At 46.7% G+C, this 16,383-nt stretch overlaps 1 protein-coding gene across 5 annotated transcripts in view; it reads right to left on the bottom strand.

The window, feature by feature from the left end:
* The window catches only part of CLEC16A (C-type lectin domain containing 16A), a 236,563-nt gene that overhangs the window by 133,925 nt on the left and 86,255 nt on the right, over nucleotides 1-16,383 (bottom strand). For 4 of the 5 annotated variants that reach the window (XM_023231082.1, XM_023231085.1, XM_023231086.1 and 1 more), the window contains 4 exons: nucleotides 7,888-8,010; nucleotides 5,392-5,501; nucleotides 3,747-3,791; nucleotides 499-549 (listed from right to left, as the gene is read on the bottom strand). In XM_023231082.1, coding sequence (XP_023086850.1) covers nucleotides 499-549; nucleotides 3,747-3,791; nucleotides 5,392-5,501; nucleotides 7,888-8,010 — 329 coding nt within the window. The remainder of the gene's footprint in view (nucleotides 1-498; nucleotides 550-3,746; nucleotides 3,792-5,391; nucleotides 5,502-7,887; nucleotides 8,011-16,383) is intronic. The other variant, XM_023231083.1, reaches the window with a different exon arrangement.

The following is a 16,383-nucleotide window of genomic DNA, read 5'->3' as shown; positions in this document are numbered from 1 at the left end:
ACCATGATCGTAAGTTTCCTGAGGCCTCCCCAGCAATGTGGAACTGTAAGTCAATTAAACCTCTTTTCTTTATAAACTACCCAGTCTTGGGTATTCCTGCATAACAGTATGAGAAAAGACTAATTCAGCAAGAAAGGGACAATGGCAGTAGCTATTACCGTTGGCTGGTGTGAGGATGAAGAGTTATAATCTATACAGCATGCTATATACATCCAGCACAGAGTAAGTCCTCAAAAAAATGATACTGCCTCCCAAATTACTATTCATAGCAGATAATCGTCCTGATTCATTGGATACCTCCCATCTTAGAGGGAGTGAATATAGTCTGAAATTAACAGTGCTGGGGATCACAAGACACCACTCTAAATCTGCTTCCCCATCAATCTGCTATTTGGTCAGAAAGCCCTAAGTCAAAAAATCCCCTCTGGGATGGGCAGGGTGAGCTTGGCAGGGACACAGGCACACGCCAGCCCAAGTGTGTCCCAGTCCCTCACTTACTGTCATGCTTCTGTACTCATCTTCAAACATGTCCAAAAAAATGTCTTCTCCCTAAAAAGAAAGGAAGGGAGGGAAGAGGAGATTATTCATATTTTTTTCCATAAACAACAGAGTATTATAAACTCTAGTTTGTGGCTTTAGGGGCCATCTGTTTCTCATTAGTGAGTTCTCGTAAATCACCAGGAAGTAAAATGCACATGTGAACACAAACACACACGCTCAAATGACAGACCAAATATCAAATTGCACTACTCAAAATTTTCTCCTTCCTTTTTAAGTATATGGAGTTAGGATTCTTCTGTCAAAGCAGTTAATTAAAAAACAACAACAAAAATACTACTATGTAGGATTAAAATATAGAAAAGACTAATATTTCAAGTGTTTAACATCATCTATTTATCGAGAATGGTTGGAGAAATGGACAACCCTGTTTAAGTTACCATATTAAAGATACGAGGCTCCACACCTCTGCAAGGAGGAGTATAATTAAATAAGTTTAACATTACAATTACATGGCTTGTTCCATTTGTTTTTGAGGAGTGCTTTCGGGGTTATGTCGTTCCTCAGGGTCATGACTGCCTGGGAGGGCCCCTTCAGAACAGCATGGTGGGCATAAACTTGGCTCTGAGACACATAACCAAATCCAGCTTTTACACCTCTCGCCTCCTTGTTCCACTGCAAGAATGGCATGTCTGTCTAGGGTATTGTGAAGACGAAACGAGTTAATGCACATGAAATCAAGGAAGCACAGAGCCTGTCACTCAGTCGGGGCTGGGTCAGTGTGAGCACTCACTGTCATGATAATCTCTACTGGACAATGACCCTTAGAACTTCTGCATCTCTCTTACAAGTTCTGAATGAGACACACACACATCCCCCACACACTTGGGGTGGGAAAGGGAATAGATCCTTTTTAGTTTTTTTCAGTTGTCAGAACTACAACTAAATTTGCATATTCTTGTGTGATTATAACTATCACCACCAGAAAAGACAATTCCTGAAAACATCTAAAAGCTGCTGAGAAATTATACTTAGGGCATAATAAATATTATGGGATAAAAGAAAGAAAAATCTGGGTTGGGAGAAGGGATCCAGAAATTAAACAAAGCTCTCCTTTTGTTAACAATAAAGAATAATCCTCTGGGAAAATGCCTACCTATATGTCTTTGTTTTTGCAATCCAAAAGCTTTCCAGGGGACATAAACTTAGGGCAGTTATATTGGAAAGAGGTTCAAAGATGACTAATGCAACCCTGAGGTTTCTGCTTTCTTGTGGGCTTTGCTAGTGGGGGTGTATCCTCACTTGGAGGCCAAGCGTGGTTTCGGATGTTCTAAGGGGAAAGTGGGATTTCCTCCTCAGTGTGTAGGGGCCCACAACGGTGCCACCCTTGTCTGGGTATGTCCACTGCTGCAGCTGGATGGGGTCATCTGAGCCTGGCAAGGTTGATCTCCAAATCATGTAACCTCATTTTATCTCAACAAACACTGGCAAAATAATGTAGTGGCTTAAAATGATTCCTGCAAAGAAACAGCAGCTTAAAGAGGGCTCGAATAATGAAACTACAGGGGACAGCAAGGAAATGGCAGTGTTGCCACCTTCCCCCTGTAGGAGGATCTTCAGCAGCCACGTGCAGAGACCTGATCCGGAGGCCAGCAAACTAGAAAATGACTATTTGACCTATGGATTAATCCATCATGGCTGATGAGTGATGAGCCTTGCCTGAAAGACACATGAGGCTGGCAAGGCCTGAGTGTTTCTGCTCCCCGCCGCGCCCCCCAAATTCATATGTTTAAATTCTAATTCCCAAGGTAATGGGATTAGTAGGTAGGGCCTTTGGGAGGTGATGAGGTCATCCAGTAAGATGGTGCCATTTATGAGAAAGTGAGCCTTCACTAGATATTGAATCTGCCTTGATCTTGGACTTCCCAGCCTCCAAAACTGACAGAAGTAAATATCTTTTTTTTGAGACGGACTCTTGCTCTGTCGCCCAGGCTGGAGTGCAGTGGCGTGATCTCAGCTCACTGCAAGCTCCGTCTCCCGGGTTCACGCCATTCTCCCACCTCAGCCTCCAGAGGAGCTGGGACTACAGGCATCCGCCACCATGCCAGGCTAATTTTTTTTTGTATTTTTTAGTAGAGACAGAGTTTCACCATATTAGCCAGAATGGTCTCAATCTCCTGACCTCATGATCTGCCTGCCTTGGCCTCCCAAAGTGCTGGGATTGATTACAGGCGTGAGACACCGTGCCCAGCCCAGAAGTAAATTTCTGTTGTTTATAAGCTACCCAGTTTATGGTGTTTTAGCATCCCGAATGGACTAAAACATATGCTTAAAAGCTAAAACAAAACCATGGCAATTAGAATTTTTTTTTTTGAGATGGAGTTTTCAATCTTGCTGCCCAGGATGGAGGGCAATGGCGCTATCTTGGCTCACAGCAATCTCTGCCTCCCGGGTTCAAGCAATTCTCCTGCCTCAGCCTCCCAAGTACCTGGGATTACAGGCATGTGCAACCATGCCTAATTTTGTATTTTTAGTAGAGACGAGGTTTCTCCATGTTGGCTAGGCTGGTCTCAAACTGCCGACCTCAGGTGATCCACCCGCCTTGGCCTCCAAAAGTGCTGGGATTACAGGCATAAGCCACCATGCCTGGCCGCAATTAGATATTATAAAACCATCTGCAACCTGAAGACAAAGCTCTGCAAATTTTTCAGATACTGAAAGTCACTGTGGTACTTTACAAAATCTCAATAAACTTAATAAAGGTTTAGAAGCCTCTATAAGGTTTCTTAGGACATATGTATAGAAATAATAGACATGTATATAGTTCATAAATTCATAGGTAATTCATAAGTGATTTTACATGTGTAAGCATATATAACTCATGAACATAAGCACATCATATATAATTTACTTGTATATGTTTATATGTATGTAGTTCGTAATTTACATATAATTATTCCCAAACAACTAAATCCATGCATTACTGAGAAACAAATTGTCATATACTGGGGCTGAGTCCTCAAAAATTTTACTGATAAGACAGCATGGCCAGAAAAAAGTTTAGGTATTGCTGCTCTAGAGACTATGAAATTGAGCATTTTTATTCAGTAATTATAGGCATAAAAAATAACTGAAGACATATAACGTTTATCTGCCTAGAACCAGACACCACTTCTGCTGCTTCTACAAGACACTCCTGCTTCTACAAGACACACCATGCTGCTGTCCACCTGTGCTCTGCCAATTACCTTATAAAAATGTCGTACAAGGTGAACACTTTCTTCTCTCGCACCCTGTTAAAAGACAAGGAAGGTGTGAAGGAGGCAGGTCTCATCTAGGCGAGCAAATCGGGCAAACTACAAATTCTAAAACATGAGTATGTATAAAATGGATCTGGACTAATATCCTTAATGCATAAAATGTTTTGTTTTTTTTCCTTTTGTTGAGATGAAGTCTCACTCTGTCGCCCAGGCTGGAGTGCAGTGGCATGATTCTGGCTCAGTGCAATCTCCGCATCCCAGGTTCAAGCGATTCTCCTGCCTCAACCTCCTGAGTAGCTGGGATTAGCCTGCCACCACGCCTGGCTAATTTTTGTATTTTTAGTAGAGATGGGGTTTCACCACGTTGGCCAGGCTGGTCTCTAACTCCTGACCTCAGGTGATCTGCCCACCTCGGCTTCCCAAAGTGCCGGGACTACGGGCATGAGCCACCATGCCTGGCCTATAAAATAGTTCTTAATGAGAGAGAGAGGAAAGGAGACAGAGCTCAAAATGAAAATGTGAAAGGACAGGTAATTCGATTGTAATGACATGAGAAGCTGTTAATATACAGTTAATCAGGGGAAAACGGGTTACAAATACGGCCATTATGACTCCTTTTTTATTTTACTTTTTCAAGACAGTCTCAAACTGTGGCCCAGGCTGGAGTGCGGTGGTACAATCATAGCTCACTGCAATGTCAAAATCCTGGGTTCAAGCAATCTCCCAGCCTCAGCCTCCTCAGTAGCTGGGGCTACAGGCATGTCCTGCCTAATTGTTTTTGTTTTTGTAGAGACAGGGTCTCACTTATGTCCAGGCTAGTCTGAAACTCTTGGCCTCAAGTGATCCTCTCATCTCAGATTTCCAAAATGTTAGAATTACATGCATGAGCCACTGTACCTAGCCCAACTACATTTGTATAAGACAAAATGTTCAGTTATAAGTGTGTGTGTGTATGTGTATATACAAACATATACATAGTTATAAATGAATTTTCATTTATATATATGTAAAGATGTTTCATTTACACATATTCACATGTTTACATATTTATATATTCTGTATGTGGTATATGTAAATATACTCCTTTATGTATATAATTATTTGCTTATATAATACTTAAATATATTTACATATATAATATGTGTGTGTCTACATAGACACAGCCAAAGTGTCAACTATAGTTACTTTTACCTCTTTGTACTTCCTAAATTTTCTAAAATAAACATAGAAAATAAGAGGTACCATAAAAGCTACTGAAAATTTAATGTGTATTTTAAGCACAAAAACCATAATCAATGTGTGTATATGTGTGAGTGTGTTTGTATGTGCTCAAAACTTTTGTAACACCAAAGAAAAAATTCAGAAATCCTGAGGACAAATACAGAAGCAAATAAATGCAGCAGAAACCACTAAAACTCAATTAAGTGGACTCTTCAGCGAGTCTCAGCCGAAAGGAAGTCCCTGCTGAATAAGTAGGTCAGAGTGGGGTCTCAAGAGGGCAGCCCCTGCTGCTTCTAGCTGGTGACCGATGACACCACGGGCCAGGGCTCCTATCTGGATGTCAGCACCTTCCCTTCCATCCTCCTGTCCCTCTCCCTTGGCCCACAGGAAGGAGGAGGGGAGAGGGCGTCACCTCCAGGCAGGCCAGGTGCACGTCCTTCATGATGCAGCCGGCACTTGTCAGGACTTGCTGCTTCAGAAGCAGGCAGCTCAGCTCCAGCGTCGCCAGCCGGATCTTCCCATCTGCAGAGCAAACCAGGGTGAGCCTTGCACACCCAGGGTGGGGCGCCCTCAAGCCCAAGGCTCCTGCCTACCCACGTTGAGGTTAGCAGGTCAGATGATAGACCAACTGCCCATGGCTCCCAACATCCAGTGGGGACACAGAGGGAACCCCCCATGCCAAAGCCACTCCCAATCAGTTAGAACTCAATGTTCTCCACCAAAACTACCTATACCAAATACTTCCCTGAAGTCCCTTTACTGGCAGGGTGCAGGAAAAAGAGGGTGACTAAACACTGTTGAGGCCTAGAGAGTGGCCCTGCACTCCCACTTTCCTTTAGAGAGCCAGTCCCACTCTGGGTCACGTGCTTTGGGTGGAGCTGGTCCTCCTTTCCCCTTCCAGGGTTGGGCACATCACCCGGCCAGTTGGGGTGCTCTATACTGCCTTGGTCCCAGTGACTAGGTAAGAACCAGGCAAGGGAGCCAGTCAGAGCCAGTAAGGCTCAACCTCACAATTTGCTGGATCTGCTGGGTGAGAGAAATTCTCCTTGTGCTGGGTTGAGCAGAGGACCGTGGTGAGGCCCTGAGGGGCACAAGCATTATAATCTACATCGGCCACCTCTTCACCCTTGCCAGCATTTTTAATATTTGTAAAGTATTCTGCAAATATCACTTTGAGATCTCTCTTCCAACTAGACTGCTCAAATCTAAGTGTCTCCCATAGGGTAAGTCTAGTGTTTCAGTGGAGAAAGGGCTAGCTGGAGGGGCTGACGTTTAACTCGTCAACCCAGAAGGTGGCAGAGGCCAAAGGTAGAAAAATACTGTTTGAGCCCCTGGATCCAGCTTTGCCTGAAGCCAGGCCTTAGCAGACTTTATAAGCCAACACAGCTTTGTCTGTCTGTGTTGTTTAAGCCAGAGTGAGTCGGGTTTCTGTCAAGTGCAACAGAGTTCCAACACAGCTTACTTATTATGCTATTACTTACTACCTTGAGCCAGGCACAGTGCCGAGCACTTTATATAGCTCCTCAAGGAATCTGTATGAAAACTGACTGCAATGAGTGCTCCAAAGACGGAGGCGTAGGAAAGTGAAGGGACTTGTCCAGGGTCTCATCGCTGGGCAGTGGTCGACTGCAGGTGCTCAGAATGTCAAAACCCACATCTGGCATCTCTCCTAGAAGCATCTGTAACTGACTGAAGGACAACTGCTCTTATGCAAACTCCTCTGTGGGTCTTTCAAGTTTATTTCTGGGGAAAGGTCCCACTGTGGAGAGGAGGAGGTCTTCAGGCTATGCCTCTAAGGCCTTGGAAACATCAGAGACCACGATAGGTCACTGGGAAAAAACTAAAGGCAGAAACATCCCTCTGCCCACCTCCCTGCCTGTCCCTTTGTTACTGCCTTGTAAGTCAGGTGAAAATAGGTGAGAAAAGGGGCTCTGCCTAAAAAGTGAAAAAGTAGGCCTGGCGCGGCAGCTCATGCCTGTAATCCCTAGTACCTTGGGAGGCCAAGGTGGATGGATCACCAGGTCAAGAGTTCGAGACCAGTCTGGCCAACATAGTGAAACCCCGTCTCAAATAAAAATACAAAAAATTAGCTGGGTGTGGTGGTGTGCACCCGTAATCCCAGCTACTTAGGAGGCTGAGACAGGAGAATCCCGTAAACCCGGGAGGCAGACGTTGCCATGAGCCGAGATCACGCCATTACACTCCAGACCAGGCGACAGTGCAAGACTCCATCTCGGGGGAAAAAAAAAAAAAAAAGAAAAGAAAAGAAAAAGAAAAAGCGCTATCACGAAAAATAGGTCTTCCCAAACATGATACATGCCCCAGGGACAACCAAGGAGAAGGCTGGGTGGTCTCAGCTCCATCGGCTCTCCTGGCCCGGCACCACCCAGCCCCAGCACTAGTGTAACCTCTCTTCAGCTGCCTCCTCCAAGTGAGTTTTTCTCCAAGCGCATTCTCACTCCTACCTGTTCCCATACCTACCCACAACTGCTGCTGGTAACAAAACTCTGTCTCCTATTCTACTGGCCCCTTAAACCTTCGAACCTTCTCCCCTCACTCCACTCTCAGCCTAGTTCTTTCTCATAATATCGCCTTGGGCCACCCAGAGATTCGGGGGGTGACAAACATTGACAATCTCAGCAAAGGAAGGCGGGGTGTGGAAGGAGAAGAAAGATGGTTAGCAAGTGGCAGGGGGTGGGATGGCAAAAGGAGACCCAGAGCTAAAGACACAGTTCTAGCAGGCAGGAGGGCTGGCCCAGGATGTAGGGGTTGAGAGGCAGAGGGAGAGGCTAGGATGGGCCCAGATTCTCAGAAGGCTCAGGCCTAGCACCCAGGGCTCAGGCTTTCAGTGGGGCCTGCTCCCCATGACTGCGTGGCCCTGTGGATAGACAACACCCCAAGTGGGCACCTGGCTGGGCAGCGTTGTTCATGATCCTGATGAGTCTTTCAGCCAGCGGATGGTTGTAGGTGGTCTTCTCGACTGCGTTTGGCACCGGGAGCTGGATTCGCTCTAGTTTTTCAGGATCTATGCCTGGAACAGAGGATAAGGATGTAAGCGGAGGCCTCCTGACTACGTGACCTCCTCATCCTGAAAGGCCCTGCAGAGTGGGGCTTCCTCAACTTCAGCTACATATGTTCCCTCTTGGTGATTTCTTTTCCTTTTTTTTTTTTTTTTTTTTTAGTTTTTAGTAGAGACAGGGTTTTGTCATGTTTCCCAGGCTGGACTGGAACTCTTGGGCTTTCCCAAGTGCTGGGATTACCGGTGTGAGCCACCGTGCCTGTCCCCTCTTGGCAACTGCTGTCATGACTGGTTGCTGTCGGTGCCATAACTTTTTGCAGAGCTCTCCATAAACTGAACTTACATAAATGTATTAAAACATACATTTTCTGTCACTACTTACAAATAGGAAATCGGGATTGATGTAATAATTGCCAGTAATATTTTTTAAAAAATCAAAAAATGTTTTTACATTCTAGCCAATGACTGGTGACTGCCTACTCATAGTGGCCCAAGGCCTGATCTTTGTTAAAAAGGGAGGTTGGCAGGTACTTAATAGTGTTGGAGAGAAGCTAGCCCCAAATGGGGACATTCTCCCAGACATAGCAGAGGAAAGGGAAGGGAGTAGAAAAAGCGGTAACCGTCCCATAGTACAATCCACTGCCACTGTGTGCCAGGTCTGAGGGCCACCTGAGGCCACTCCTGTATTAGGCACCTTCTATGCTTGGGGAAACCCAGGCCTAGAGAAAGAGAGACGACACCCGAAGGAAACTACAGTCATCCCCAACAACAGTGCCCTCAAGCTTTTAACTACAAGCTCAAAAGCTGGGCCCCACCCTCAGCATGGGTAGCAGGAATCAAGTTCTGAGTCAGGTGAGGCAGAGGCCACCCCTGCCCCTGAGGGTGACATTAGCAGAAAGACACTAAGCTAAGCCTTTTCTTACAGAAAGGTGCACATATTAGGTTGGCACAAAAGTAATTGTGGTTTTTGCCATTAAAAGCAATTCAAAAACTGCAATTACTTTTGTGCCAACCTAATACAATGACACCAATAAAGCAGAGATTTATCATTAACAGGCAAGGGAATCACCTTTCCTCCAGTGAAAATTCAACAGTTCTTCCTGCCAAAACTAACAGCATTTAAACGATAAAAGATGAGATGGGGGTGGGGAAGGTAAGTGGGAAAGGAAAGAGGGAACAGGCAAGTGTGTGACTTTGAGCCCTGTTGTCATTTCTCCTAAAGAAGCACGCAGGACCCGCAGTGACAGAAGACCTGTTAGGGCTCCTAGAACAGTTCCTGCCTGGGGTAAGAGGTCTTCAAACTCCTTATCTGCTCGTCTGACATGGCTCTTGAAAAATACCCTTCGAGAAACAAATATTTTGCTTGATCCAAGCTCGGAGAACTGAATGGATTATTTGTGCTTGGAACACGTCTTTTCCTGTTATTTTACAAAAGGGGGAAAGGTGGCACTTCTCGGAACTCTTGAAATACAGTCCCTTGAGTACCAGATGACGTTTCATTTAGAACGTTGACAAAATAGTGGAAGATAGCATTGAAGAGCTGATTGTCTGGATTCTAAGTAACTCCTGCACACACAGGTTGATGAAATAAGCCATAACAATATATCTTGCTTTTCTGAATTCCTTCCAGCTCCCAGAAAGAGGCTAAGTCATACCAAGGAGATGACCTGGGTGAGGGACGGCATAAAGGCTTGAGTTGGGTAGTAGTCTCTCTCATGCCCCAAAACGCCCCACAAATTTGGGTTTCCTCAAAAAATTTGATTGCAGTGAAAATTTAATTTGTGGATTCTGTGTCCCATGTTAATGCTAAATGTGTAACCCTGAACGATTCTGGCTTATTGAATGACAAGAGGACTGTCAATTGAATCTTTTTGGCATTTGTTTTTTCCAGAGATGTTAACACTGTCATAACATCTCTCTACTCATTAATTTCTGGCCCTTTGAGAACTGCCATTCAGTGGTTCTGGGGGTGGGGGTGGGGAATAAAAGCTCCTCTGCATCCCAGGTGCATCGCCCAACTTTATAACCCACTGGCAATCACTCCCCTTCAGTGAAGACAGCGGAAAGGGCCTGGTTTCTGGCTCCTTCCAGAAGGGGGCTGTGGCCACAGAACCATGGAAAGAGGCAAACTAGGACCAGTCCTTGAATTTCCACAGAGAGGTCCATTTTTGTTTCTTTCCTATCACTGCCCCTCTGCCTTCTTAGAATTTGTGAACAATGAAAATCTGTGGCAAGCTCTTTTCTTGACAGGAAGAAAAGCGTGTCAAGATGATCTTGACCTTTCTCAACTCTCCATGAAGGGAAGATTCTGGAGGATAGAAACACTTCTCTCTGCACCAGATTCCAAGTCCAGCCCTTTCCTTTCATGAGGAAGTTAAGGCCCAGAGTTGTTAAGCTGTTTCCCCAAGGCCACAGAGCAAGTCAGAAACACGGCTCAAACCACCTTCAGATGATCCCGAAGATGGGCAGGGGCCAGATGGGAAAGGGTGGCAGCACCCACTCAGCAAGCCCACGAGAAGCACGCAGGGTGCCCGTCCTCTCAGGCTGACAACAGCCACCCCTCTGTGTCCCTGGGCTCACTCTCTCCTAGGGGGTCAGCTGGGTACAGCAGGAATGAGAAGCCTAGCGGTGGAGTACGGGAGAAACTTTGTTTTGACACTTTACCTCTTTGAACCTCAGTTTCCTCACCTGTGAGGTGGGAATAATTATGGTAACTACCCCCCCCACAACTGCTATCAGGATCGAAAGAGAAAAAGCACTGTCACAGACCAACAACTCTACCTCTCATTATTATGCACAAATGGGAATTTTTAGTTTGATCACTGCTTAATGCATGGATGAGAATTTTTAGTTTGAGCACGACTTGATGTGTTTCCTTATCATTCGTGTTATAAAAGGAAAGTTAGGCCAGGCACAGTGGCTCACGTTTGTAATCCCAGCACTCTGGGAGGCCGAGGTGGGCAGATCACTTGAGGTCAGGAGTTTGAGACCAGCCTGGCCAATGTGGTGAAACCCCGTCTCTACTAAAAATACAAAAATTAGCTGAGTGTGGTGGCACATGCCTGTAGTACCAGCTACTCGGGAAGTTGAGAAACGAGAATTGCTTGAACCCAGGAGGCGGAGGTTGCAGTGGGCCGAGACTGCGTCACTGCAGTCCAGCCTAAAATTAAAAAAGAAGGAAATTAGAACAAAAGAACAAAAGGAAAAAACCTAACAAGAGCTAAATCAAGCTACAGACAGCCCAAAAGAGGCATGCTGAGCTGCTGGGGGCCCCTCTCAGAGGACAAGCTGCTCAGGTTGGATCCTAAAGGATGAACAGGAGTTTGCCTTGAGCTGGACAGGGAGGGCCAGGACTTGCCAAACAAAGGTGGGACTGCAGGGAGTGGAGCACAGCCAGGGAGGTCAGGGCAGGGAAGAGCCGGGGAGGGGGGTGATGAGGTGGAGGATGGGGGAAGGGACAGGCAAGGCTTCGTGCCAGGATCCTGCAGGGTGATGCAGTGGAGGGGTCCAGGAGAGGCAGCTAGTGGGCCATGACATGATCTGGTTGTGTCCTGGCTGACTGGGGTGGTCCCATTCCCCTGGCTGCTCCAAGTGGTCTTCATGCTTCCGGCCCTTTCCCCCAAACTGACCTGCTACTGCCATGCAGTCCATGTGAGGTAGATTTTATCACCAGCCCTGGGAGGCAGAGAGCAGAGGTGATTCCACACAGCACACGGCAAAACCATACAACAGAAAACCCTCTGAACATCTCCCTTCTTTCCCCAAAGCTCCTTCTGGGCTAGGTGCCCCATTCTCTCTCCCAGCTCTTTTTCCCACCATGGCCTTTAAAATCCTCTCTGTGACTCTGAACTATCAAGTGTTTCCAAGGAGGCCTTATCATTTACCAAAATACTCAGTCAAAACAAACAACAACAAAATCCCCAGTCTCTCTGGGGAAGGACAAAGTGTCTTTGGAAGGAAGGAGGAGACGATTCTGCTAAGATGACAAGATTGCCTTCGCAAGGTAAGCCCTGAAGAAATGGTGACCATCCGCCAGGCATATGAAGTGGAATGCTTCATTTCATCCTCATGACGTTCCATGAAGTGGCTAATATTATTTCCATTTTATAGACGAGGATGCTGAGGCTCAGAAAAGACATGAAGCTTGCTTGAGGTCATGCGTAGAGTGGAAAGCCCAGCCCTGAATGCGGCCACGTGGCTCTTACCTCCATCCTCTCTGTCGTGTCCCATGATCCCTGCTGGTTAATGCACTTTCTCACCACCTGCCCAAGCTATGTGTGTCACGTGATCTAGTGGTGTTCTTGGCACAAACACAATAGCCCATACATTTTTGCTGAATTAATGTTTTTAAAAGTTAAGTAGTTTTGATCAAATTTAGGACAGAAGATCAGATAAATCTCAAAATTAAGGGGAAATACACATAAAATAGAAGCCACCATATGACAGCTGTGCAGAAAAGCCCAACCATCACCCACACACAAAACAGGCTAGAAAGAAATATGATCCTGTCAGCAGCTGGTTATCTTAAGGTGGTATAATCAAAGGCAAGTGAAAAAGCAACTTATTCTCATTGTTGTTTTCTACAACAATCACTGCATGACCATCACTGTTCTTAGGATGGCATTTAATTTGTGGCAAACAAATTTGGTTTGGGTTTAAGCCTCCTGCCTGAAACAATCTGGTGGTTGATGGTTCTGAGTGGCTAAGGTCAATGTCACCGTATAACAGGGGCATGCATGTGAAAGGTAAGACGGCTCCTGTGTACAGGGACATACATATATACACACACACACACTCACACACACACACACGCATACCCCATGGTTCTCAGTCACAGAAAGGCAGCTTTTGCTGCAAATCCAATAGCTTCTTTGCCGGTCATTTCCCTCTGACAGAAATAAACATTGTGGATAATATATGATCCTATTTGCTTCAACTTGTAAGTGCCTTGTGACAGACAAATTCCAAAGAAATCCTGCTGCACTTCACGGGAGCACTAGCTCATTCTGGCTTCCAGCAGACCACATGTTCCTTGCCCCACCCACAGCCCTGCCTTAGGGGTCAGCGCCTGAGCTGCCCACCGAGTCAGAATGGGTGTCTCCTGTCCACAGGGTTGGAGGGCGGAACTCTCAACCAACTCATTCAAAGAATCCAAAACAGAAGGGAAGGGTGTGGCCCCACAGTGTAAGTAACTCTTACTAAGCTTCCCTCTCAGTTCTGATATCTGGATTCTTCCCCCTTAGTAGTAGCTCCCATTCAGGGTAGGGATGGAAAAGACCCAGACCAAAGATGCATAAGAGTAATTAGAAAGATCTGGATAAAGAGACCATGAGAACACCAGGTAAACAACGTTCAAACTTTTAAAAAATGTATTTTGACTACGCAACGTCTCCCTGGCTGCAGTCACATAAGTATTACCAGCTTTGGAAGACTATAGACCAAAGATTTCGAAAGCTAACCAGATGTTGGGCCAATTTCCAATGTACTTCCAATTCTGGTTATGTGTCAGCCAAGATCCAAAATGACGTTGTGCAAGTTCTCTGCATGGCAAAAGCTTCCCTTTATCCTATTACCTTTCCACCTTTTCCGTATCTCTCATCCACGTTCCATTAACTTCTCAGCAAAACAAAACACAAAACACAAAGAGCCCAAGACTCCTTCTTCCTGGGTAAACAATGACAAATGGAGTGGCAGGAGTAGAAGGCTGGTCGCTGAACTGGGGAAACTTCAAGATACAAAAGCTGTAAAACTCACCCCCCATCCCCCGACCTCTGGCCCAGGACTCAGCGAACTTGATAGAAGAGCGAAGCCTGCATTTTCTATTACAGAAACAAACCAGAATTCATTCTGTGGCTCAATTGAGTCACACCAAGCGCCTTCCACCAACCGGTCAACCCTTTCCACTGTGGAATATTCATTTCGGTGCAGCATCTAATCTATTATGATTTACTGGAAGGCCTGAGCTCACATTTGGTTTTTATTAACATGGCTTTTATGTTAAAATTGTCTATGAGGAAAAATCTATGAGAAAGAGACCGGGTCACCTGGGGGCCTGATTTGGGGAGTAAGGATCTGGAAAAGTGAGGCTGAAGGTCAGGTGCAGCCTGACCAACTGCTGCATAACCAAAAACCAATCACCCAACCAACCACTACCACCAAAGCCCCACCAAATACAGACTCTGCTCACAGGCCAGGACTGAGCATAAGCCAGGTGGCAGCTCCCCCATGAGGCAGCTTCCCCAGGCACCTGGGCCTCGGAGCACTGGACTTGAACTTTTCAGTTTCTTCTCCAAACCTGCTCCAAGGCCCATGCTCGTTAGTTCCAGAAATGGCACTGCTACTTGTCACACAGTCAAAGGAGTCAGGAACCTGAGCCTTACCCAGGCTCCTCCCTTCATGCCCCCTTCTTTCAAATCAACCAGAACCCCTCATCCCCTAGCCCAGTGCCTCTCCTTGTCTCCTTATCCTAGTAAATGCACCCCACCGTTGCTCAAGCCAAATCGCAGGAGTCATCTGATTCATCCCTTTCACTTGACCCCTACATCCAATCCATCAGCACATTCTGGCTCTAGCACTGAAATAACCACAAGTCCTTCCAGTCTCCTCCACTCCCCAGCCAGCAGCCTAATCCGATCCACATTATCTCGCCTGGAAGACTACAACAGCTTCTTAGCAGCAAGTCTCCCGGTGTTCCCTCCTGCAACTCATCCCCACCCCTAGTCATCTACTTTCTGTCTGGTAGCCAAAGTTTCTTTTAAAAACTTCCATCTGACCACATCACTGTCCAACTTAAAAATTCTGTAGGGGTTTCCCACTGTACTTGGGAAAAAAATGGTAATTCCTCTTCATGGCCTTCAGGGCCCTTCATGACCTGGCCCCTGCCCACCTGGCCAGCCTCACCTTGGCCCACTTTCTGCTCCTTCCCACCCCGGGGCCTCTGTACATGCTGCTCCCTTCGCCTGGAGCACTCTTGCCCCAGATCTTTGCAGAGCTGCCTCCTTCTCACTCTCTGGGCTTTGGCTCTGCTGGTCCTTCCTCAGAGGAGCCCTCCCCGACCACCCTGACTAGCACCTAGTAACCCCTGCAGCACAACCACTGGGCCTCCTCATCACTCCACCCTGTTCATTTCCTTCTACCATTTGTCACAGTCACAATCTTCTTGTTCACTTCAACGAGACTCATCTGGACTTGTTTGAGTGCCTATGACAGGGCCTTGCCCTAGCAAGTGCTCAGCAAGCATCTGCTGAATGATAAGAAAGCCTCTCGGTTTCACCTCCCACCCCTCCCACCTGCTGGCTGAATTACCGCAAACCCACAATGAGGGGTGCAGAGTGGGTCAACTCACTTACTGACCAACTGCCCCCCAGCAGCCCCACATGGCTCGTAGGAACAGAGCTCACAGTAGCTGCCTGTGCTACCCCTGCAGACTGGCTCCAGATGCCTGCCTCTTGGGGCAGCCCGCTGCCTCGGACATGCTGCCGCTCACCCTGGGGAATGGGCAGTGATCCGACGGTTATGCCACAGGCTCTCATGACCCTTCCTGCTCTGCCCTCTACCACAGCCCGGGTGTCCTCAGGAAATGGGTCTTCACTCTTGCGGGCAGAGTCCATGCTCACCACCAGGCAAGCGACCCTCTATTGTGCTGACAGTCTCCTCGTAGGACTTTTCTGTCCAAGAATGACTGATGCTTCCTTGGGCAAGGGCCTGGGTTGGTCTGCCTGGAATTTGTAGTCCCGTGTTGAGCCCACTGCCTGGCACACAGCTGGTGCTCCACGTGCATTTGCTGAATAACGAATTACGTGCAGAAATTCATCAGAGACTGCAAGGCTATTCCTCCTGATCACTTAAGCCTCCAAGAGGCCTCTCCGGATTGCTCAGGCGGATGTAGTACCCTCTACCTTCAGTCTGCACCCCCACAATACCTAGTTTTATTTTCACTGTTGCATTCTCGCTACACGGGATTATTTCACTTGGTTACTAGTTTATTGTCTGTCTCCTCTAAGAGAATCCAGAGTCCATGAAAGCATTTGTTTGGTTCACCACTGCATCCCCAATACTGATCTCAGTGCCTGGCATCTAACAGGAGCTTCCTGTTAGAAGAATGAATCAATCAATACATGAATAGCATTAGCAGAAAATGGAAGAAGGAATTTAATTTCCTTGAATATACAGTTCTACTCTTCTAGGAAGAAATTCCCAAGAAAAAGAGGCAGGATGCCCAGCTGGGAACACGGGTGAGTGGTCTCTCCAGCACATAAGACTGGATGAAGGCGCACAGCAGCACACCTGGTAAGCCATGATGTCTCTGCTCTCCGCACAGGTCAGGGCTGCAGGGAGGAAGCCCATGGAGAGTGCCAGTCACACAGAAGATGAGGAGCTTGCCCA

Source organism: Piliocolobus tephrosceles, chromosome 17 (genome assembly GCF_002776525.5).
Source record: "Piliocolobus tephrosceles isolate RC106 chromosome 17, ASM277652v3, whole genome shotgun sequence".
NCBI classification, from domain to species: Eukaryota; Metazoa; Chordata; class Mammalia; order Primates; family Cercopithecidae; genus Piliocolobus; species Piliocolobus tephrosceles.
The sequence above is the reverse complement of the archived record's forward strand: the minus strand, read 5'-3'. Positions and strand labels throughout refer to the sequence as shown.